We start from the raw sequence: 15,545 nt of genomic DNA, 5'->3' as shown, positions 1-15,545 counted from the left end.
CTGGAAGTCACTGAGCTCCTGAGATCGACCCATTCTTTCACAAATGTTAGTAGAAACAGTCTGCATGCCTAGGTGCTAAATTTTATACACCCGTGGCCTTGGGAATAATTGGAACATCTGAATTCAGTGATTTGGATGGGTGAGTGAATACTTTTGGCAATATAGTGTATGTCAGGCAAGCTTATTGGCGAGTTAGTGGAATGTTTGAAAGGAAAGCTGTAAAGAGACTGAAAAGAGATGTAGGCAAACTGTGAAGTGTATTTAGGAACATTTGTGCAAACTTTTGGGAAAAAATATTATGTTGGACACAATTTCAAGTCCGTAAGTTGTGAGGTGAACTGAATCCTAGCCCTGTTGCCAGGGTTTGTCCCTTCTCAAACAGCAGGACCTTGGCAACCCATGCCAAAACAGCTCAGGTATTTACACCTTCAATATGCAAGATGTTGACTGTGAGATCCAGCTGCTTACAAGCTTAGTAAAAGAGTGTCAAAAAGCTGACTCTCAGGCCAGAATCAACCTACAAAAGGGTCCAATCAAGCTCACTGGATGGAATTGCAGAGAATTAGGCTACACCTTTTGACTTTTTACTGTATTTTGCATCAGGAAGCACTCGGTTGCAAGAAAAGATCACATCCCAAGAGCAGAATGATTTATCTCCGTGAATTATTATCTGCGTTATTGTCAGTCTTACAGCGTCCTTTCTGCCATACCACCGAAGTAGGACGGCTAATTCGAGAAGCCGTGCCAACGCATTTTTGTTTTATGACAGTAATGTTTCTTTATAATTACAGCAAACCGACAGGTAAACTGAGTTATATTGTTGAAGTTTCTCTTATGTTTTTTTGCAAAGCTGAAAAAATGAGAACATGATGATGATAAACTTTGCAGGCTGTTCATGATCTGTTTTGCAAATTGATGTATCATTGACTGTTTTTCTGAATGTACTGTGATCTGATATGTCCCAGCTCTTGACGTGGGCTGTGGTTACTGTCATTTTCTGCAGGTGGTCGTGTTTTGCATCATCACTGTTGTGTATTAATTAATTTATATTTCAGTTCATATTTAAAGTGTTAAACATCATTTTTCAGATGTTTTGCATTTATCTTCTCTTTCTGTCTCTGTTCTCTTTCCCTCCAGGGACGGCATTTACACTCCTCCACAATGCTTGTCAGCCTCCACCGTTCTCACTCCCATCTTCAGGACAAGCACTTGATCTCCCCCTCCTCCTCCTCCCCCCATCCTCCCTCTCCTCCTCCAGACCGGTCATCCTATCACCCTTATCCGTGCCCTCGGCTGACCCTGCCTTTCCTCTCTCTGTCCTTCTCTCTGCTCCTCCTCTCCATTGTCCTCTTGCCCGTCTGCGAGTCCCGCAGGGGTGGAGGTCCAGGAACTGGGCCTGGAGGTTCCCCAGGGGGACAAGGAGGCCAGAGGGGAGGCAGCAACCAGAGGGGTGTAGTTATCCCTCCGCATTACTCCCCCGGCTCTCCAGCACTTCCCCCCATCAGTCCCAAGTTGATCAACTCGCTCAGCATTGCTGTCATCCTGGTGGGCAACTCTAGTGAAGTAGCCTTGGGGGCTGGACTTGAGAAGGAGGACTTCCTCCACATCCCGTATCCTCCCAAAGTCGAGGTGGTCACCATGAATGAGACCGACCCCAAAAGTATCATCAATCGGATCTGCGCTCAAATGACAAGGAACCCACTGCAAGGCGTCGTGTTCGGTGATGACACAGACCAGGAGGCCATCGCTCAGATCCTGGACTTCATCTCTGCGCAGACACACATCCCCATACTGGGCATCAGAGGAGGATCTGCCATGGTCATGGCTGCTAAGGTAGGAGAACTCGGCTGAGTGCATCAATGCTTTGACCCACAGTCCACTATAATCGGGAACAAATATTAAGGTGAAGGGAAAAGAGATATACCTTCATCCTGCAGAAGTTAGAATAATGACTCCTAGATACAATTTAGAGTAATGTACTTACGACTAATAATATAATTCCCGTGCAGGTTTCTAGATTAATCATATCAGCTGCAATAATTCCAGTCAAAATTCACTGAAAGAAAACAAATAGCTGAATAATTTTTTCTGAGATAATTAACTGTTTTTTTTTTATTAGTGTGAAGTCTATCAGAGGTATCATTTGTTAATTTTTCCTTGTACTTTTTATGTTGCATCAGCCCCTCACTGCTTGGTGCTGCTTCTTATTCCAAACCAGCTTCTCGACTGATTGATTTTGCTGTTAATAGACCCCCCCCTCCCCGGCCCTCCGAGCCTGACGTCACATCGGAGCGCCTGACAGCGAGTCGACTCAACGTTCAAAGCACTCACAGTGGGAAACAAAAGAGTACATAATAAGTCAAAAAAACATCTCTGTGGGACTGAGATACACGAGATTTGGCACAAACTGGGCTGCACAAGTAGAATCCATAATCCCGAAATGGAAGAACAGCTTTGAAATGTAGCCTCAAAGATGCCGTGTTAATAGCCTTTTAAGTTTCTCACAGAGGAATGGCGGGGTCCGTACAAGCATGCAGGCGGAGTTTTTAAAAAATTAGTTTTTAGTTTTTTTTTATTAACTTTTAGATGCATGCTCGCTGTGGGGCGTACAGTAGAGTTTATTCTCTGCAGTTGGAGTTTTGGTATCAGTTTGGTTTTAAAGATATGATTTAATTGGTTGAGTAGATTCAACATATTGTTTGTTACCAAGTGCAAAAGTTTCTGTTGACCTTGTTATAGTTTGGAAAAAAAAATCTTACCTTCCAGCCGCATATCTATTAGTGGAATAAGTTGAGTGTGTTTTTTTAAGTGTGTTGTACATTTTTAAAAGTCCTGAAAGTTTTATCGCAGTACTGCATTACGTTAGAGGCTGGTGAGGACTTTAAGGAAATGACAGCAATTAAATCAGGGATTCGAGCCGGCTCGGAAAAGCTCCATTGCCCATAATTTTTTGAAACTCACATACAAGTCAAACCGCTGTATGCTCATACTGATTGAAAACCCCCGATAAAAAAAACTGTAAATATTATCATGCAATAAATAGCACATGCATGTTTCTCTACTGCATACTTGCAATTTTTCAGAGATGAAAATAATCGTTAAAAAAAATTACAGAAAGATTGCTTAAAACTGCTGGAGTTAAAGACTTCACATTAGCAGCTCTCGTGTGTATTGCGAACATGTAAATCCTTAAAATATTATTCACTAAACCTATTATTAGCTTATTAAATAGGCTTATAAAAAAAGTCAAAAGGAAGATTGTCTTTTGGATCTGCAGTAAGCCTAATAGAGTGTACATGGATTCATCAAGGTGCTGGAAACATTCTTCAGAGATTTAAATTCATATCGACATGATGGTGTCACACAGTTCCTGCAGATATGTCGTCTGCGCATCCACGACACATCCATTATACCTCCACCACCAACCTGAACAGTTGCTACACGGCAGGATGGATCCGTGTTTTCACCCTGCCACCTAAATGTTGCGGCAGAAATAGAGATCCATCAGACCAGGCAATGTTTTTCAAATTTTCTGTAGACCAGTTTTGTGAGACTTTTAGACTGAGTGTCCCGTTCTTCTACTGCTGAAGCCCATCTGCTTCATGGTTCAGTATTTTTTAAATTCAGTGCTCTTCTGCATACTTTGGTTGTAGTGAGGGTGTTTTTGAATTACTGTTAAAAACAGTTTGTAGATCAGCAGCTTCTAAAATACACAGACTAGCCCGCCTGGCACCAACAACCTTGCGACATCCAGATTCACTTAAATCACTCTATTCTGATGCTCAGGTTGAGCTTCAGCAGCTCGGTTAGGCCAGGGTTCGCTGCCACGTGAGTGGCTGATTAGAATGAAGAAGAGGACGAATAGCAGCAAGACTCAGCACAGAACACAGCAGACATCAAAAACAACAGCAGATATTAAGTTAGACACAGCATGAAAACAAGAAGCTGGAGTGGAGGTGGGCTGCATAGTAGCTTGCAGATATGCATCAACTGTAGGCAGGCTAAAGTGACTTAAAATACCACAACTTAAATAGCAATCCATTAGAATTGGGTATTGATTGAGCTTGAGCTGAACTGAAATCGGCCTGTTATGGCTGTTGTGGCTTGAATTTGTGCCTGCTTGAACTCAAATATGTTTATTATGGATCATAAAACCCCCCAAAACAGCAATTGAGTTTAATATAATCTGGAAATCGCATCTTGTGCCTTGACTTGTTGCTTCGAAGAACATTTTCAATCAAGGATACCTCTCAATTTGAGTAAACAAAGAATCAAATGAATGCTCCAAATCAAAGAGAGCTGCTTTAATGTCCTTGCAAGAAGGAGCTCCCTCCAGTGAGAAACACTCAGAGCCTACGCAGCCTTTTCTTCCCTGCTTCTCTAAAAGACAGTTGCATGGACGTTGTGTAGAGAAAGAATACAATGAAGAGATGATACTGAAGAGATGAAGACAGAGCGAACAGAATAAACAAGGGGGGGGGGGGTTGAAGGTTATGACATAACACAACGTGTGTGGGTGTGAAGGAGGAAGAGGAGTTTGCTTAACATATAATTATCGCATTTTGCAGCTGACAGGGAGACAGAGGCCACAGGCTGAGAGTGACAGGGGCGAAAGGATTGATAAGAGTGTAAGAGTCATGTAAAAGCACTGCTGAGGAAATGCGACGCATGAGAGAGAAATGTGTGTGTGCGTGCGTGGTTGTGTGGGTTAATGCATTTGATGCTGAACACAGTCTTTCAGGAAATCTCAGTAGTTTCTCATTCTCAGTGATTACCGCTCACTTGGCTCGTTCTCCTTAAACCTTTATTCTTCTTCTGCTTGTTGTCAGTCACACACACACGAGGGGGTGAATGCAGTGGATACGGTTGGCATGGCAACCACTTGCTTATACATTTCCCTCTACGTACTGTATAAAAGCAGTTAGTGTGAGATAGAGGAAAGCAATGATTATTTCTGAGTCTGACAAAAGCAGAGCTGAAAGAGAAAAGGTCACGGCTGCTAAGGGTGTGGTGGTGGGTGAGGTTTTGAATTGAAAGATGAAAAGATTAACGCTAAAAAAACAAGGTTAAAAATGCAGAGAGGATCCAAAACAGGCCAGCGAGACTAAGAGGAAAAGTGATTTGCCTTTCAGTGGTGTAAGTTCTAATTTTAAAGTGGCTGGATTTTATTTTTAACTCTGCAGTCACACAAACCGTTAAAAATTGCCCCGTTTTTCTGATTTAGATTCATTTAATCTGTGTAGATTCACGCAAACAACAGCTGTGACACTGTGCAAACTAGTGTAAAATAAATTACTGAATTGTGCTCGTAGACCAAATTTGTTGCGGTTGCAGTCTTTGAAAGAGCAGCAAGGTCAGCCTTGAGCAGTACGTGTTGTTGGATGTGGTGGCAAAAGTCACAAGATCTTCAGCTTTGAGTTTTATACTTAAATTTTGTTTTCATTCAGTGGTTAGTTAAGTTTAGGCAGACAAAAAAGAATTGGCTGAGAGCAAGAAGCCAAAACTTTGTGGTTATGTTTAGTTGAAGCTTGTGGAAAATATTTTATCTTCCAGTTTACCTGTGTGATGAGTTCCTTCAGGGAATAATCTCAGGAATGCAAGTGCAAAATCATGCTTGAAGCAGTTTTATAAAGATATATTTTTGGGGTTTTATCCTTCATGGGTATAAATGGAATGGTACTTATATAGCGCCTTTCTACTCAATTCAGCACTCAAAGCACTTTCTACTGCAGGTCTCATTGACCCAGTCACACACACAATCATCCTTTTTATTTTTCTAACAGTCACACACACAAACTCGCACTCATGGATGTAACTGGGTTCGGTATCTTGCTCAAAGATTATTGGGCATGTGGCCGGAGAATCAGGGATCAGCCCGATTGGTATTTATACCACTCTACCACCTGAGTCACTGGAAAGACGACAGGAAGCTGGGAGGAAGAAATAGTAAAAAGCCTCTCTTGGAAATCAGTTTAAAATTATGTTGTCACTCCTCCACAGTAACAAATAGCTTTATGAGTTATCATAAGACTGGGGTGAACATTTTGGTTTTCTAATAATTTCTACTCCAGGAGGTAAATAAATTTTGTACTTGATGTAAGTTTTCATCAGTAAACTGGGATTACTGTGGTGTAAATATTCCAAACCACTGAAATTAATGTCTCCTTTAACAGTGGCATGCTACTGCCACATCAGTTTTTTTTTAGATTTTGGTCAGTTCCTTAACATAAAAATTCAAGGAGCACCACTCTGACCTGAGGTTTTATAGTTTGAGGAGAGGACCAGCCTGGAAAACCTTACATATATGGCAAAAGTAATGGACCCATATATACACCTACAGGACTCGTGACTTTTATGTACTATGCACCTCACCACTCCACGACAACACTCTTTAACTTTATTTTACTGATAGTTGATTGTGGATTATCTAAGAAGAAATAGATTTTAGAGACTGATTTGTTGAAGTGGTGCCATCCAACTACCAAACCAGTGACCTCTCTAAACCGACGCCGTTCTTTCATAAATGTTTATAAATGCAGGATATACGGCTTGGTGCATGATTTTATACACTTGTGGCAAGGCATGGCGATGAAAACCCAATCAGTTCAGCTTTTAATGGCCCAGTGTCTCTCCCAACTTGGCACAACAGACTGGTGACCTTCACCATCACAGTGTGCATTTATTTCTGTGAACAAGCGTTTTTTTAAACCAAACCCTGACCTTCTCCTAAACCTAATCAGCTAGTCAGTGAGGTAAATCTAAACAAATGTGAGTGAAATCGAAACACCTCGGCAACCCCCCCCCCCTCTTCTTGTACTGACTTTGCTGCTCGTTCAAAAAAGGAGCTCTTAACAGTTCACATGTGTGAACTGTTAAGAGCTCTGACTTAGTTTAAAGCAGCTGGCAATAGATACAGGAAGTTGAAGAGACCAAACTAGAAACACAACAAGTTGCAGAAACATGTGTTTGCATGTTTGTGTAATTATGTCTGCAGAAAAGCAACTGGATGTCAGGTTTAGTGATGGAGGACCCCAAATGCAGACTCACAGGTTGGTGTCAAATGAAAAAAACCTGTATTAAAGAAGGAAACCTGGTCCATAAGGAATCACAGGACCTCTAGACATACACACAGAGAGCTATGAAACAAGATGACAGGAGCAGTAACAGTACAGGAAAAGGATGAGGGGAAACAAGGGTTGTAAACACATACAAGGTAATTATGGAGATGGAAACACCAGGAAACACAGCTGTAACTAATCGGGAAAACTTGGAATTGGAAGCAAAACTAAATACAATGTACATGACACAAGAGAGTATCAAAAATCAAACAGGATGTCAGGTTTGCTGTGTGGCAGGAAGAGTAGGACCCAACTATAGGAGACAAGAGATTAACCCTTTATTGACCGGCCCTTCAAATTTACCTGTAAAATGGGCCCGCCGGTGGGCCCATGGTCAATAAAGGGTTAACTAAAAGAGACAGTTTTATTGCTGTTAGAAATAATGAATTATGTACTAGTAGAAACAATTAGTACCTACTCCGATCAACTTGCCACAGTTTTCAGGGTTTTCCATCAGGTCATAGTACCTGCTTAGCTGGTGTTCCAAGTGATCCGAGCAAGTACTAAAATGCGAGATTGTCAGACAGCGTTCGACCGATTGACTGGTCAGTGGCGTCACTTGATGAGGTATGAGAGCATCTCGTTCACAGAAATTAAAACCACCATTTTTGAAACCCAGCAACGAGGGAAATGGCTACAAAAAACAACGCGTTGGACCGAAAAGTCACAGACCAAGCAGCAGGTATATCGTTGCCTCGAATTTTTAGCATTGGTCTCATATACTAATTACGTCACAGGCGCTTGGACGTGTTGCTATAACAACAACCACGCACATTAGGTGGTACTCGTTCGAATGAAAAACCAGTCGATCCGAGTTGAGCTGTGGTGAGTCGATCCGAGTAGGTACTAATGGAAAAGGGGCTTAAAGCAACACGGGAAGCATAAATGAACATAATGCATACAAGACAGGAGACTATCAAAATAAAACAGGAAGTAACAAACACAGAAACCAAGACTAAAAGACACAAGGGAACAGAATGGAGATACAGAAGGGGATGAACAACCTCCCATTAACTTAAGGCACAGATCATGGAACAGAGCTACAACATCATAACAGAAAGCCTGAATGTCAACAATACAGAATACAGAACTATATAAAGATACACGAAACTAGAAAACTCCAAACTATGACGCAGGAAGAGCTAAACAAGAGAACATCAGTGACAGAGACTTAACTATGCACAATGGACACGAGGGAGGCAGGGTAAATGTCATAAACAGTAACTGGAACAAAAGCACAAAGCTGAAAACTGAATAAACAAACTAAGAATCAAACTGAAGATAAGCGATAATCAACGCAACTTAGAAATCCAAAAACACAAAATGCTGGCTCAAGACCCAGGACCATAACACGGAGAGGTTTTCCTGCATCAGTAACTTAGTCCTCATCAGGTACTGTAACCAGTCAATTCCCTCTCAGCCAGTAGATGTCTAATCTGTTGTTCCTGCTGAAGCCTTTAATTTATTTCAAACTTTAGAGCAAGCCACTCGATTTCTCAGAAACTGGTGAAAACAGCACTAGACATGCTTGTCCTCTTTATCGCATTCAGTCTTTTAAACGAGACTCCTCCACATGCATTACAGTCTACGTTGAGATGATGCGAGCAAATAATAAACCGATCTCATACTTTGCAGAGTCCTTGGCTTTATTTCCCTTTCCAGTACTTCATTGTAATGAAACTGTGACAGTTGCAGGTAGGCCCATTATGCACCAAACCATTTGCACGCTTCCATTTAGCCATTAATTCAGTGTGTGCCATGTGTTGGTATTGGCATAATAGGGCGACAGAGTTGGTCCTGGCCCGCACTCAACTGTGGCTCTGGAGACTAATGAGGTCTTTCAGATCTATTGTTGGGACTTAAGCTGTGTGTCTGTGCATGCATGTGGATACGTCGAGCATGCTGGTGTTCAATGATAATAGCCTCTTTGCCTGTGTTTGGGGAGATTACAGCAGTTGTCTGCACCACAAACAAGGTACCTAGAGGCATACAGCATCCAGATACTATTTCTCATAAATGGTCTGCTCGTCTTAAAGGTGATTTTTTTTTTGCCCAGTCTTTTGTTGTTCTATTCAATACTTCTTACTGTGTTTTTTTTAAACCCATACAGGGGCCTTGCAGCTTGCACTTCTTGCTTGTTTAACGTCAGCCTCTCTTGGGTGAAAAACTGTCTGTCAGGTGGGCAGTAATACAGTGCATGGATGAATGGGCTGCTGTGCTGTGGCTTCATGGTTTGTCCATTTGAAAGAAATGTAAAATTCTTTGTATAAGAAGAACAAGCTGCTTTTGTATCTCCTCAGGATAAAAAAACAAAAAACTCATTTTCTATGCAGACCTAGCTCTCTCTGCCATTGAAAACTGATTCACCGCTCCCTGATTGATTACTGCAATTATACACCCTCTCTATCTTAAAATAGGCATTCTTTTCAGAGAAGCATGTGTGGACTTCTTGTAAGGCAGACATGATCGGAGAAGTAAATTATCTTCCGGACTTGTTTGGCCACTTTGTCTGACATTAGTAAGGCCAACTGCTAGCTGTACAGTGATGCGTGTCCTTGCCAATCTGTTGCAGCTGATGATTTTTTGAGCCAAGGGTGCACTCTGTTTCCTCATGCGATTGTTCTCATTCCCAGTTTGTGGTTTTATGGGTGCTGTCCTTTCATCCTGCGTGCACCAGGTATCCCATTATGCTTGCTAGTTGTACGTGAGGGGATAATGGGCTACCACCGTAATGCCCCCTTTTGCAATTAGTTCAAATCCAGAAAGGCAAGAGAATTAAGGCGCAAACTACAATAACAAACTGCATGTATACCTATTATCACTTATAGCTCTTCAGCTTTCCTGTTTCTGTCACTTTCATTTTTAAATCCTATTTCTTCATTTACTCATTTCCAGAAAAATGTGCAGAATATAATCATTAACACAGGGCATCTGTAACGTGGAAAGCCAATTTGTGCAGGAGATGTCTGCAATCAGTCTCACAAATGACACAGGCGGGAGTGTCGGCCCCATTTGTGTAGTGTCACCGCAACAAAAATGCTCCATATGTCTGATGTAACTTCCACAATTGATGCTGATGCACTTGTACTGCAGTGATACAGCTGGTTTACAAGAGCAAAGAAAAGTCTGAACAAGACTTTTCTTGTCAGTCGGAGCCGCTGGCCCCAATTCAGATTTTATCTGTGGCATTACCTTTTTTTGGATTGTTTTTATTTGGGCATGTTAGGGTTACTTTGTAGGCTTGCACAGTGAAGAAAAGAAGTGACTGGATTTGGATGGGGCTAAAACAACAGGCACGCTTCAGTAATGATTACTCTATCCATTCTCTCTCTGTAAAACGAATCCCATCCTATTAGAGCTTTAAACATACTTTTCTCTCTCGCTCACTTTGTCTTCGTGAGATACCGTGGCAGTCTGCATTTGATTGATGTCCCTATTTTCCTAGCCTAGCTGTACGTTTAACCCTTTACCAGTCTAACAGATGGAGGCTGTGATAGGGAATAAATCTGCCTTGAAATAATCCTGCTTGACAGTCGTTCTTCTGGCCTTCGACAGCTGAATTTAGGTACTGTATGAGGACATGAGTGCCTGAATCTCAAAGCTAAAAATCAAGGCAGCCCAGTCTAATCTGAGGTGTCGTGAAACAACAAAGCCTGAAGCTGGTCTTTCATAGTGAATCGCAAATGGAAGGGAGTTAATTAAATCTGTGATGACGTCCAGGTAGTTTTTTCAGGGTGAGTTTAGTGATTTGGTTTTTAAAAGCCCGCAGCTGCAGCTCAATTTTCAGACCTGTCTCCTACAGTTTGCATGTAAAATGGGACACGGTCTGACGCACGTGTTTTTGGTCCAAATGAGGCAAAAAATTTAATGAACATATCAGATAAGTTGAAAAATGTTCACTGACAACTTACTTTAGATATTTTCCCCACAATGCCAGCACAAGCCCGATTATGCCAACAATATTTAGATCAATTCTAAAAAGAAGAAAAACAGTATTATATTAACAAAGTGAAATCTTTGCACATGTAATCCGTTTACACCACTCACTGCAATATTTCAGTGAGTAAAAACTGGAGATTTTGGAGAATCTCTCTGCTCATCCTTAAAAAACAACTGCGGAGTGGAGAATAAAAGTGGGAAACCTAAAAATTTGAAAATCATACCTCATGAAATACGAAAAAAAAAATCCACCTTCTCACTGGAGGTTACATAGACTGCAACTTACACGACATCACCCATTTATCTGTCGCATCAATTTAATTTTTGTTATCCATCAAGAGTCTGACAGCAAAGTAATAGATCAGATGTCGAAGTTGATACTGTACTCCTTTAAGGATGATATGTAGTTTGAGGGGCTACACACATATATCACAGCATTGCCTAACATAGGACAAATACAATATAGTGCAAAGGTCTTGTGCTACCACTCATTTATCAGTCATTATTCATGAATTGCTGAGCAGCTTACCAGAGTCATTGTCTGCAGTCAGAATTTTCTGCATCATCCAGTAGTTGCAGAGCGGATTCAGTCCATGCTGACTCATGAAGAGACTAAGGCCTCAGTCACAAAGGCCTAGAAATTGGTCAGTGACTCCTGGCAGTCTTGGGTCATAAGGGAAAACTGTAGATTCCCTGACAGGTTAGTGAGTGGTTCCCTGAGGTTGCTGGCTGTCAGCAGTTGAAATCAGTCTGAAGAGGGTTTTACATGAAGAACCTCCTTGAAATTGCTTTGGTGACAAGGAAATAGCCACAGTCAACCGTAGTTTGCATGAAAGAAACTAACTTGACAAAGACTCACTAATTTGAATAAGTGGAGAGGAACCCAGAAAAGGAGAACAGAGATTATTTTATTATTATTATAGATCAGCCAAACTGAGGTATATTTAGTAGTCCGATATATACTGCTGTGAGGAATTGTGGCCTAAACATAATAACTTGTTCTGCCCCCTTTGGCAGCAAGAACTCCAATCTCACATTTGTGATAACTGGGAGCAAGTCTTTCACATCACCGTGGAGAAATTATTGCCCACTCTTCTTTGATTTAACTGAATCACATCAGAGGATTTTTGAGCATGAAAAGCCTGTTTAAGGTTATGCCAGAACATCTCAGTCAGATTTAAGTCAGGACTGTGACTAGACCACTTCCAGAGGTTGACTTCCTGGTGTGTTTCTGATCATTGTCCTGCTGCATAACCTGACATCTGCTTGAGCTTCAGGGCATGAACTGATGGCCGGACATTTTCATTCAGGATTTTCTGGTAGACGGCAGAATTCATGGTTCCATCAAATATGGCTAGTTCTCCATGTCCTGAAGAAGCAAAGCAGCCTCAGACCATAACACTACCATCACCATATTCAACTGATGCTATATTGCATTTTTTATGAAGTGCTGTGTTAGTTTTATGCCACATGTAACGGGACTTAAACCTCTCAAAAGGTTCAACGTTTGTCTCTTCAGTCCACAGAATATTTTCCCCCAAATTTTGGGGGTCATCAAGATTTTTTTTAGCAAATGTGAGACAAGTCCTGTGTTTCTTTTTGGTCAGCAGTGTTTTTTTTCCTTGAAACTCTCCCATGGATGCCATTTTTGCCCAATCCCTTTCATACTGTTGAACCATGAACCCTGACGTCAACTGACGCAAGTGAGGCCTGCAGTTATTAAATGTTGTTCTGGATTCTTTTGTGACCTGCTGAATGAGTCATCGATGCACTCTTGGAGTAATTTTGGTAAACCTTCCCACTGCTGGGAAGGTTTTGCAACTGTTCAAAGTTTTCTCCGTTTGCGGCTCTCACCATGGTTGACTGGATTTCCAGAGCCTTAGAAATGACTTGTTGATGACTTTGTTTCTCAGCTGTTCTTGAGTTTCTTTCGAATGCGGCATGCTGTGTTGCTTGTTGAGCTCTTTTAGCCTACTTTACTTTGTCAGACGGGTTCTATTTAAGTAAATTATTGATTTAGCACGACTGGTAGATCTCAGGCCTGGACTTTTATGCTCGTTGTGCTACTAAAATAATTACTGCTCATTCTTATTAAAGATATTATTCTAACTTATCATCAACTGTAAGCTACTACTCAAAAAAACAAAAACAAAAAAAAAACCGTAACCATTATTTTCTAGTATTAGTTTGCAGACATTTAAAGTAAACTATTACCTCTGCCTCGGAGGTTATGTTTTTGGTAGCATTTGCATGCATGCGTGTCAAGTTTTGAATAAATCCTGATAAAAACTTTGTAGGAATGTAGAGTCGAGTCATGTTAACAATCCACTAAAATTTGGCTTACACAGTCTTCAAGGTCAACTTAATGACATATTGAAAATAGACACAAATTGTAGAGACTGTGATTCTTACAAATGCGGTGTGTCAACATATAGAAAGTACTGGTATAAAGATTTAAAATATAATGTCACATTTGACCTCTGACCTTTAAATTTCACATCTGTCTTTCTTCCCAAAATGTGTTATATCTTTAAATAACGTGTTGTAAAGAGGAAGACTATGAGCTGCCTAGTTAGTTAAAAATACACTATTGTATAATATTATATAATCAGCTCAAGCTATTCATGTCCACTTATTTACAAATCGATACCTATTATCCATTACCCACTCCTACATAATGTTTGTGTAGTCGGAGAAAACTTCTGTCATGCTACTCTTATCTCATTTTTACTGCCCGACAAACTTCTTAAAGTACATTAAAAAAACAAAGAAAACAAAATGAATATATATACAAAATACAATACTGTTCCTTTAGAAGTAAATACTGTCCAGGGAGCGAGCTGCCTTGGTGGAGGTTTGCACTGTCAGACTGCTTCTTTTTTTTTAAATTAAAGTTTACAGTTTGGTTGTCGAGTGTCTAACCAAATCATTGTGTTACTTGCTTAAATTTAACCACGTGCCCCCCTTCTTCTCTGCCGGCTCACTCAGTAGGGCTCCTGGTAATTTCTTTGCTGTGGTCACTTTTCCTGTTTTAAAACATATTTATGGGAAATAAAATGGTCTGTATAATTTATTTCAATGAGCCCAAGTTGTAATTTAGCATCTAATTCCTTCTCCTAATGTGTTGAAATCCCAGCTGAATACTCGTGCATGAGTGATTCTACCTTGGCTCATTATGGCCAGCACAGTTCTGCTTTCTTACAGCTTGCATGCAGCAGCAGCAACAGAAAACATTCAAGCTGCCAGTTTGTGGAGCTAAAAATTTAATGTCAGCGCTGTTTCCTGACAGTGGGCCACTAAGATTGTTTTCAAAGCGCTCCCAGGATGAGACAGATTTACTCATACCGCTTCAAGCACTTTCTCTCTAACACAAACAAGGGACCGCGGGCATCGAGGTTCAGGTAAAAGGCGGTGTGCGGCTAAAGTGTTTTATCCCATCGCTTCCTCATCCCGTTTCATCTCCTCATCTTCATCTTCTGTACGGGGGTCTTTGAAACAACATACCATAGACTGTTTACGAATGTGGTCCCACACTCACTGTCCTATGATATCAGGCCGTGCACACACTACTCTGAGTTTTTCCTGATAAATTTCTACATTTTAATTGTGCCCTTCAAATGAGCTGCAAATCCCCCTTTTCCTCTCGCTTTCTCTTTCTCTCCCTCCTTGTCTTTCTTCCTGTATAATGAGTTCGTTTTATCAGCCGCTGTGCGTGGACAGTATGAGTAATTTTCGAGATCACAGGAGACTTCTCTGCATTGCACTCGGTTACAACAGGTTGTCAGAAGGCTTTGGGAGCCTCACTTGGCTTCTCCCTGCCAGCAGTAACTATCCAGCTTTTTAGCATTCCAATATATGAGGCCTAATTACCCGGCTAATCTTATTAACTAAAGATGGAATATGATTTAAATGGAATCAGATTAGCCTTTCATGACACCAGCAGCCAGATATTATATTTCAAGCGCCTCTCCAACCAAACAGTTTGAGACCAGTTATGTTAACACATATTGATCAACACGACTTTTTCTTCTTAGGAAAACTGTCTCCATTTATTTTGTTTTTAAATGTCAGTATTGATTAGCACTCACCAGCCACTTGTTAAGTGCACCTGTTCAGCTACAGGTGTAGAAGTGTACTGCTGCAAATATCTTATCAGCCAATCACATGGCTCCGTGAATTTAAGCATTTCTGAAATTCAGCAGGTGAAGCTGACCTGGAGTTCAAACTGAGCATCAGAATGGGGAAGAAAGGGGAGTTAAGCCATTTCGATTGTGACATGATTGTTATTGTCGGAAGGGTTGGTCTGAGTGTTTCAGAAACTACTGATCTATGAGATTTAATTTTTTTCACACAACCATATCTAGGTTGAGAATTGTCCAAAAAAGAGAAAATATCCAGTGAGTGGAACTTCTCGGGGAGAAAATGCCTAGTTGATATCAGAGGTCATAGGAGAATCGCTTGACTATTTTGAGCTGATAGGAAAGAAAC

The 15,545-nt window shown here is 40.9% G+C and overlaps 1 protein-coding gene across 2 annotated transcripts in view; it reads left to right on the top strand.

Moving 5' to 3' along the window:
* Window positions 1–15,545, top strand: part of grin2bb (glutamate receptor, ionotropic, N-methyl D-aspartate 2B, genome duplicate b) — a 136,391-nt gene that overhangs the window by 30,399 nt on the left and 90,447 nt on the right. For both annotated transcript variants that reach the window (XM_063475324.1, XM_063475323.1), the window contains exon 3: window positions 1,138–1,833. In XM_063475324.1, the coding sequence (XP_063331394.1) occupies window positions 1,138–1,833 (696 nt within the window). The remainder of the gene's footprint in view (window positions 1–1,137; window positions 1,834–15,545) is intronic.

The sequence above is a fragment of the Pelmatolapia mariae genome, linkage group LG6, assembly GCF_036321145.2.
Source record: "Pelmatolapia mariae isolate MD_Pm_ZW linkage group LG6, Pm_UMD_F_2, whole genome shotgun sequence".
In the NCBI taxonomy this organism is placed as follows: domain Eukaryota; kingdom Metazoa; phylum Chordata; class Actinopteri; order Cichliformes; family Cichlidae; genus Pelmatolapia; species Pelmatolapia mariae.
Note: the sequence above shows the minus strand (reverse complement) of the source record. Positions and strands in the feature narration are given on the sequence as shown.